The 9551-nt window shown below is 40.8% G+C and overlaps 1 protein-coding gene and 1 pseudogene across 1 annotated transcript; one reads left to right on the forward strand and one right to left on the reverse strand.

Moving 5' to 3' along the window:
* Positions 1-6441, reverse strand: part of LOC101121763 (ribonuclease H2 subunit B-like) — a 46288-nt pseudogene extending 39847 nt beyond the window's left edge.
* On the forward strand, positions 6334-7685 carry LOC101120481 (sphingolipid delta(4)-desaturase DES1). The gene has a single exon (XM_027965782.3). The coding sequence runs from the start codon at positions 6440-6442 to the stop codon at positions 7409-7411; it is 972 nt and encodes a 323-aa protein (XP_027821583.1). The 5' UTR covers positions 6334-6439; the 3' UTR covers positions 7412-7685.
* Positions 7686-9551: the final 1866 nt, after the last annotated feature.

Genomic DNA, 9551 nt, shown 5'->3' on the forward strand with positions numbered 1-9551 from the left:
CCACTGTATAATCATAAGGGATTTGATTTAGGTCATACCTAAATGATCTAGCGGTTTTCCCTACTTTCTTCAGTTTAAGTCTGAATTTGGCAATAAGGAGTTCATGATCTGAGCCACAGTCAGCTCCTGGTCTTCTTTTTGCTGACTGTATAGAGCTTCTCCATCTTTGGCTGCAAAGAATATAATCAATGTGATTTCAGTGTTGATCATCTGGTGATGTCCATTTGTAGAGTCTTCTCTTGTGTTGTTTGAAGAGGGTGTTTTCTCTGACCAGTGCATTTTCTTGGCAAAACTCTATTAGTCTTTGCCCTGCTTCATTCCTCATTCTAAGGCCAAATTTGCCTTTTACTCCAGGTGTTTATTGACTTCCTACTTTTGCATTCCAGTCCCCTATAATGAAAAGGACATCATTTTTGGGTGTTAGTTCTACAAGGTCTTGTAGGTCTTCATAGAACCATTCAGCTTCAGCTTCTTCAGCATTACTGATTGGGGCATAGACTTGGATTACGGTGGTATTGAATGGTTTGCCTTGGAAACGAACAGAGATCTTTCTGACCATTTATGCACAGCAAAAGAAATAATCACAAAGATGAAAAGTCAGCTTATGGATAGGAGAAAATATTTCCACACCATATATCTGATAAGGGGTTAATATAAAAAATACATATGGAGCACTTACAAAAATCAGGAAAAAGGGACTTTCCTTGTGGTACAGTGGATAAGAATCTGCCTGCCAATGCAGAGGATAAAGGTTTGATACCTGGTTCAGGGAGATTTCACATGCTGCAGAGCAGCTAAGCTCATGTGCCATAATAAAAGAAGTCTGCCTCCTCTAGAACCTGCACATCACAACTACTGAAGCCTGTGTGCCTAGAACCTGTGCTCCACAACAAGAGAAATCACCACAGTGAGAAACCTGTGCACCTCCACAAAGAGTTGCCTCCAGTGGCCACAACTAGAGAAAGCCTGAGTGCAGCAATGAAGACCCAGTGCAATCAAAAATTAATTTTAAAAATCGAATTAAAACAAGAAAAAAGTTAACCTAAAAGAATTGGGAAAGGACCTGAATAGATGTCTTTTAATAGAAAGCAACCCCATGGACTGTAGCCTATCAGGCTCCTCTGTCCATGGGATTTTCCAGACAAGAGTGCTGGATTGGATTGCCATTTCCTTCTCCAGGGGATCTTCCCAACCCAGGAATCCAACCGGGGTCTCCTGCATTGCAGGCAGATGCTTTACCATCTGAGCCACCAGGGAACAATAAAAAGCAAATAGAAAATACGCTTAAAAATCAGTATCATCAGTTCAGTTCAGTCTTTCAGTCGTGTCCAACTTTTTGTGACCCCATGAATTTCAGCATGCCAGGCCTCCCTGTCCATCACCAACTTCCGGAGTTCACTCAGACTTACGTCCATCAAGTCAGTGATGTCATCCAGCCACCTCATCCTCTGTCGTCCCCTTCTCCTCCTGCCCCCAATCCCTCCCAGCATCAGAGGTTTTTCAAATGAGTCAGCTTTTCGCATGAGGTGGCCAAAGTACTGGAGTTTCAGCTTAAGCATCATTTCTTCCAAAGAAATCCCAGGGCTGATCTCCTTCAGAATGGACTGGTTGGATCTCCTTGCAGCCAAAGAGACTCTCAAGAGTCTTCTCCAACACCACAGTTCAAAAGTAGCAATTCTTTGGCACTCAGCTTTCTTCACAGTCCAACTCTTCCATCCATACATGACCACTGGAAAAACCATAGCTTTGACTAGATGGACCTTAGTCTGCAAAGTAATGTCTCTGCTTTTTAATATGCTATCTAGGTTGGTCATAACTTTTCTTCCAAGGAGTAAGCATCTTTTAATTTCATGGCTGTAGTCACCATCTGCAGTGATTTTGGAGCCCCCAAAAATAAAGTCTGACACGATTTCCACTGTTTCCACATTTATTTCCCATGAAGTGATGGGACCAGATGCCATGATCTTCGTTTTTTGAATGTTGAGCTTTAAGCCAACATTTTCACTCTCCTCTTTCACTTTCATCAAGAGGCTTTTTAGCTCCTCTTCACTTTGTGGGTTGCCACTTACCTCTCCATACTCCATTTTCACTGCACTGTTAGTTACAATGACCAAGATATGGAAAAAAACTAAGTGTCCATCAAAGATAAAAGAGTAAATAAAATGTGATCTATGTATACAGTGGAATATTATTCAGCCATAAAAACGAGAAAAATTGATGTTTGCTATAACATGAATGAACCTGGATGACATTATCTTAGTGAAATTAGCTAGAGAAAAATACTGTATGATATCACTTATATGAGGCATCTAAACAAAGTTGAATTCATAGAAAAAAAAGAGTAGAATGGTAGTTACCAGGGAATGAGGGCTGAGGACTTGTGGAAATTTTGATCAAAGTATACAAACATTTACTTTTAAGTTTGATGCTAATGTATATAGCACAGTGACTATAGTTAATAATAATGTATTGTATACCTAAAATTTGCTAAAAGAATGAATCATGTTTTCTTGCCACCACCCCAAAAAGATGACTGTGTATAGTGATGATATATTAACTAATTTGATTCTGATAAGTATGCTACAATGTATACATATGTCAAAACATCACCCTGTACAATATATACATATACTATTTTTATTAGTCAATTATACCTCAATAAACCTAGAAAAAGTATAAAATAGAGAAAAAGGAAAAAAAAACCCTTAAGGATTATTGATAAATCTGGAAAATTATGAAAGAGATAGTATGATATAGTATGTAGTTTGGGTTGTATTATTCAGGCCAGAGTTGTACACTTAAGTGCTGTCAGAGACCAGAGTGAAAATCTGATTCTGTGAAGTTGGCAGCAATAATTAGTACTGAGTATGGGGGACTCTGAACTACAGGTCACTTCTTCCTAAAAATTATCCAAATACAAGTGATTTAGAAAACACTGAACCAGCCAACAAAATATGCCTAGGACCAGATTTACTCAAAGGCCAGCAGATTTTATTCCCTGAATGGGTCTTTAGATTGCCATTGAAGTACATCAGTGATGTCATTAAGATCTCAGTTCAGTTCAGTTCAGTCACTCAGTCATGTCCGACTCTTTGTGACCCCATCAATTGCAGCACACCAGGCCTCCCTGTCCATCACCATCTCCCAGAGTTCACTCAGACTCACATCCATAGAGTCAGTGATGCCATCCAGCCATCTCATCCTCGGTCATCCCCTTCTCCTCCTGCTCCCAATCCCTCCCAGCATCAGAGTCTTTTCCAATGAGTCAACTCTTTGCATGAGGGAAGTTTACTGGAGTTTCAGCTTCAGCATCATTCCTTCCAAAGAAATCCCAGGGCTGATCTCCTTCAGAATGGACTGGTTGGATCTCCTTGCAGTTCAAGGGACTCTCAAGAGTCTTCTCCAACACCACAGTTCAAAAGCAGCAGTTCTTTGGTGCTCAGCCTTCTTCACAGTCCAACTCTCACATCCATACATGACTACTGGAAAAACCGTAGCCTTGACTAAACGGACCTTTGTTGGCAAAGTAACTTCTCTGCTTTTGAATATGCTATCTAGGTTGGTCATGACTTTTCTTCCAAGGGGTAAGCGTCTTTTAATTTCATGACTGCAGTCACCATCTGCAGTGTTTTGAAGCCCCCCACAATAAAATCTAACACTGTTTCCACTGTTTCCCCATCTATTTTCCATGAAGTGATGGGACCAGATGCCATAATCTTCGTTTTCTGAATGTTGAGCTTTAAGCCAACTCTCTACTTTCACTTTCATCAAGAAGCTTTTTAGTTCCTCTTCACTTTCTGCCATAAGGGTGGTGTCATCTGCATATCTGAGGTTATTGATACTTCTCCCAGCAATCTTGATTCCAGTTTGTGCTTCTTCCAGCCCAGTGTTTCTCATGATGTACTCTGCATATATGTTAAATAAGCAGAGTGACAATATACAGGCTTGACGTATTCCTTTCCCTATTTGAAACCAGTCTGTTTTCCCATGTCCAGTTCTAACTGTTGCTTCCTGACCTGCATATAGGTTTCTCAAGAGGCAGGTTAGGTGGTCTGTATTCCCATCTCTTTGAGAATTTTCCACAGTTTATTGTGATCCACACAATCAAAGGCTTTGGCATAGTCAATAAAGCAGAAATAGATGTTTTCTGGAACTCTCTTGCTTTTTTCAAACTACTGCACAATTGCACTCATCTCACACGTGAGTAAAGTAATGCTCAAAATTCTCCAAGCCAGGCTTCAACAATACATGAACTATGAACTTCCAGATGTTCAAGCTGACTTTAGAAAAGGCAGAGGAACCAGAGATCAAATTGCCAACATGACGATCTGAAGAGGTATAAATCTCCATAACCACTGCTTTGTCATTTTCACAAGACACTTTAGGAAAAAGAATGAATGAGACAATATTCTCTGAATGTGTTGCATTGCACAAAGCTTGGAGGAAAAATACGTAGTAATATCTTTCTTCTTTTTCACACTTTCTGCCTATAAGGGACTATACAGAAAAGAAAAAAACACGAATAAGGAAAAATTTATCTTAATAGTAAGAGTTGTAGCAGTTTTCCATGACTGCCATAAGAAATTATGACAAGCTTTGTGGCTTAAAACAATAAAAATTTATTCTCTCACAGTTCTTCAGGCCAAAAACCCAAATTCAGTTTTATTGAGGATAAAATAAAGTTTTAGCTGAGGTTTAGTTCCTCAGGAGGTTCTAGGGGAGAAACTGCTCATTTCCTCTTTCATCATGTGGTGGCTGCCAAGCATTCCTTAACTTGTAATCACATCACTCAAATATCTGTCTGTGTGGTCACATTTTTCTCTCCTCTTCCTGTCAAATGTCCCTCTTATAAGGATATATGGCCCACTCATACAATCCAGGATAATCTTTCCAATGCAAAATCTTTAATGACATTTTATGTGCTATATGGCAGTGTTTGAATGTTCCAGGGGTTGGGACCCGATTATCTTTTGGGAGCTTAGTATTAGTATTAGATGACCAAAACTAAGAAATAGTTTTTTGAGCAAGTTATTTTCTGAAGTCTTATTTAAGTCAGGGTTTTCAAGAGAAACAAAAACAATAAGATATAGAGAGATGATAGATACAGATACAGCTATATCTATAGCTTACTGCCAAATTCAGACTTAAATTGAAGAAAATAAGGGAAAACTACTAGACCACTCAGGTATGACCTAAATTAAATCCTTTATGATTATACTAGGCTTCCCTGATGGCTCAGACTGTAAAGCGTCTGCCTACAATGTGGAAGACCCGGGTTCAATCCCTGGGTCAGGAAGATCCCCTGGAGAAGGAAATGGAAACCCCCTTCATTACTCTTGACTGGAAAATTCCATGGACTGAGGAGCCTGGTAGGCTACAGGCCATGGGGTTGTGAAGAGTAGGATATGACTGAGTAACTTCACTTTCACTTTTTTCACTTTACCATTATAGAGTGGGGGTGAGAAATAGACTCAAGGAACTATATCTGATAGAGTGCCTGGTGAACTATGGAAGGAGTTTTGTGACATGGTACAGGAGACAGAGATCAAGACCATCCCCAAGAAGAAGAAATACAAAAAACCAAATGGCTGTCTGAGGAGGCCTCACAAATAGCTGTGAAAAGAAGTGAAAAGCAAAGGAGAGAAGGAAAGATATATGCACCTGAATACAGGATCCAAAGAATAGCAAGGAGAGATAAGAAAGCCTTCCTTAGTGATCAGTGCAAAGAAATAGAGGAAAGTAATAGAATAGGAAAGACTAGAGATCTTCTCAAGAAAATTAGAGATACCAAGAGAACATTTCATGCAAAATGAGTACAGTAAAGAACAGAAATGTTACGGACCTTATATAATCAGAAGATACTAAGAAAAGGTGGCAAGAATACACAGAGGAACTATACAGAAAAGATCTTCATGACCCAGATAATCACGATGGTATGATCACTCAACTAAAGCCAGGCACCCTGGAATGCCAAGTCAAGTGTGCTCTAGGAAGCATCACTACAAACAAAGCTAGTGGAGGCAATGGAATTCCAGTTGAGCTATTTCAAATGCTAAAAGATGATGCTGTGAAAGTGCTGCACTGAATATGCCAGCAAATTTGGAAAACTCAGCAGTGGCCACAGGACTGGAAAGGTCAGTTTTCATTACAATCCCAGAGAAAGGCAATGCCAAAGAATGCTCAAACCGCTGCACAACTGCACTCATCTCAGACGCTAGTAAAGTAATGCTCAAAATTCTCCAAGCCAGGCTTCAACAGTGTGTGCACTGTGAAATTCCAGATGTTCAAGCTTGTCTTAGAAAAGGCAGAGGGCTCCTCTCCCGCCCCTCCGCCGCCGCCGGCTGACACGAGTTGCGGAGCGGCCGCCTTCGCTTTCGCCTCCGCCCAGGAGGAGCGTGGATAGGAGCGAGAGTCCGCCGCTGGCCGGTGAGCCGCCGCCATGGGGAACCGCGTTTCGCGGGAAGACTTCGAGTGGGTCTACACCGATCAGCCGCACGCCACTCGGCGCCAGGAGATCCTGGCAAAGTATCCAGAGATAAAATCCTTAATGAAACCTGATTCCAACTTGATATGGATTGTAATTATGATGGTTCTCACTCAGTTTGTTGCATTTTACTTAGTAAAGGACTTAGACTGGAAATGGGTCCTGTTTTGGGCATATGCCTTTGGCAGCTGCATTAATCATTCAATGACTCTGGCTATTCATGAAGTTTCCCACAACAGTGCCTTTGGCCATTGCAAAGCTATGTGGAATCGTTGGTTTGGAATATTTGCCAATCTCCCTATTGGTGTCCCATATTCAGTTTCCTTTAAGAGATACCACATGGATCATCATCGATACCTTGGAGGCGACGGCATCGACGTGGACATTCCAACCGACTTTGAAGGCTGGTTCTTCTGTACGACTTTCAGAAAGTTTATATGGGTCATCCTTCAGCCTCTCTTTTATGCTTTTCGACCTCTGTTCATCAACCCCAAACCAATCTCTTATCTGGAAATAATCAATACTGTGATCCAGATCACTTTTGACATCGTGATTTACTATGTTTTGGGAGTTAAATCTTTAGTCTACATGTTGGCAGCCTCCTTACTTGGCCTAGGTTTGCACCCGATTTCTGGACATTTTATAGCTGAACATTATATGTTCTTAAAAGGACATGAAACTTACTCATATTATGGGCCTCTGAATTTACTTACCTTCAATGTGGGTTACCATAATGAACACCATGACTTTCCCAACATTCCCGGAAAAAGCCTTCCCCTGGTGAGGAAAATAGCCGCTGAGTACTATGACAACCTCCCCCACTACAATTCCTGGATAAAAGTGCTATACGATTTTGTGACGGATGATACAATAAGTCCCTATTCAAGAATGAAGAGGCATCGGAAGGGCAATGAGGTTCAGGAGTAAATGTCATTAAGACCAAAGGAACTCCTCTCTGAAACTTGATTATAACTGAGAAAGTGGAATTTTTGCATTATTAAGTTAAGGCCAACTATGTTTAGAAGCTGCCCTCATACAAATTCAGAGTATGATCTTCATGGTGTCAAGAAGCTAATCTGGCTTTAAAGAATCAGTCTGTCTGCGCAGTGTTCAGCTTTACTCATAATATTGCCACTGTGGTGGATGCCACTTAGGTCTGACCCTTTGTAAGCATATCATAAAAAAAGCTTTTAAAAAGCTATTTCTAGTATGTTGTTTTCACTATAAGGATTTACTTTATTAAAATAGCTAATAAACTGAGCTATTAATCACAAAAAAAAAAAAAGAAAAAAAGAAAAGGCAGAGGAACCAGAGATCAGGTTGTCAATATCTGTTGGATTATCAAAAAAGCAAGGGAATTCCAGGAAAAAAAAAATCTGTTTCTGCTTTATTGACTATGCCAAATTTTTGACTGTATGGATCACCACAAACTGAAAATTCTTAAAGGGGTGGGAATAGCAGACCATCTGACCTGCCTTCTGAGAAATCAGTATGCAGGTCACGAAGCAATAGTTAGAATGAACATGGAACAAATAGGGAAAGGAGTACATCAAAGCTGTGTATTGTCACCCTGCTTATATGCAGAGTACATCATGAGAAATGCTGGGCTGGATGAAGCGCAAACTGGAATCAAGATTGCTGGGAGAAATATCAATAACCTCAGATATGCAGATGACACCACCCTTATGGCAAAAAGCAAAGAAGAACTAAACAGCCTCTTGATGAAAGTGAAAGAGGAGAGTGAAAAAGCTTGCTTAAAACTCAACATTCAAGAAAGTAAAATTACAGTACCTGGTCCCATCATTCCGTGGCAACTAGATGGTTCACAGTGACAGACTGTATATTCTTGGGCTCCAAAATCACTGCAGATAATGACTGCAGTGATGAAATTAAAAGATGCTTACTCCAGGGAAGAAAAGTTATGACCAAACTAAACAGCATATTAAAAAGCAGAGACATTACTTTGCCAACATAAGTTCGTCTAGTCAAGGCTATGGTTTTTCCAGTAGTCCTGTATGGATGTGAGAGTTGTATTATAAAGAAAGCTGAGAGCTGCAGAACTGATACTTTTGAAACATGGTGTTGGAGATGACTCTTGAAAGTCCATTGGACTGCAAAGAGATCTGACCAGTCCATCCTAAAGGAAATCAATTTTGAATATCCAAAGGAGACCAGTCCTGGATATTCAATGGAATGACTGATGCTGAGGCTGAAACTCCAATACTATGGCCACCTCATGAAAAGTGTTAGCTCATTGGGAAAGACCCTGATGCTTGGAGGGGACTAGGGGCAGGAGGAGAAGGGGACAACAGAGGATGAGTTGGCTGGATGGCATCACTGACTCAGTGGATGTGAGTCTGAGTGAACTCCGGGAGTTGGTGATGGACAGGGAGGCCTGGCGTGCTGCGATTCCTGGGGTTGCAAAGAGTTGGGCATGACTGAGTGACTGAACAGAACTGAATTGAAGTATATATATTCAATGGGATAAATATATGAATATACACAAAGACATCACTTTGCAGACAAAGGTCCATATAGTCAGAGCTTTTTCCAGTAGCCATGTATGACTGTGAGAGTTGAATCATGAAGAAGACTGAGTGCCAAAGAATTGATGCTTTTGAATTGTGGTGCTGGTGAAGACTCTTGAGAGTCCCTTGGACCACAAGGAGATCAAACCAGTCAATCCTAAAGGAAATCAACCCTGATTATGGATTGGAATTACTGGTGATGAAGCTGAAGCTCCAATACTTTGGCCACTTGATGTGAAGAGCCAGCTCATTGGGAAAGACCCTAATGCTGGGGGATTGAGGGCAGCAGGAGATTGAGGCAACAGAAGATGTTTTGGTTGGATGACATCACTGACTCAATGGACATGAGTTTGAGCAAGCTTTGGGAGATAGTGAAGGACAGGGTATCCTAGTGTACTTCAGCGCATGGGGTCGCAAGGAGTCAGTCAGGACTTAGTGACTGAACGACAATGTATAGATAGATACTGAGTTAAGTCCCCATCTGAGTCTGAAGCCAAAGGTAAGAGATGTTCTAATGTTCCAGCTAGAAAACAGTCACA

The sequence above is a fragment of the Ovis aries genome, chromosome 3 (assembly GCF_016772045.2).
Source record: "Ovis aries strain OAR_USU_Benz2616 breed Rambouillet chromosome 3, ARS-UI_Ramb_v3.0, whole genome shotgun sequence".
NCBI classification, from domain to species: domain Eukaryota; kingdom Metazoa; phylum Chordata; class Mammalia; order Artiodactyla; family Bovidae; genus Ovis; species Ovis aries.

What these genes read in the sequence shown, in the direction of transcription:
- LOC101120481 (XM_027965782.3), top strand. Translation starts at nt 6,440, where the DNA reads ATGGGGAACCGCGTTTCGCGGGAAGACTTCGAGTGGGTCTACACCGAT.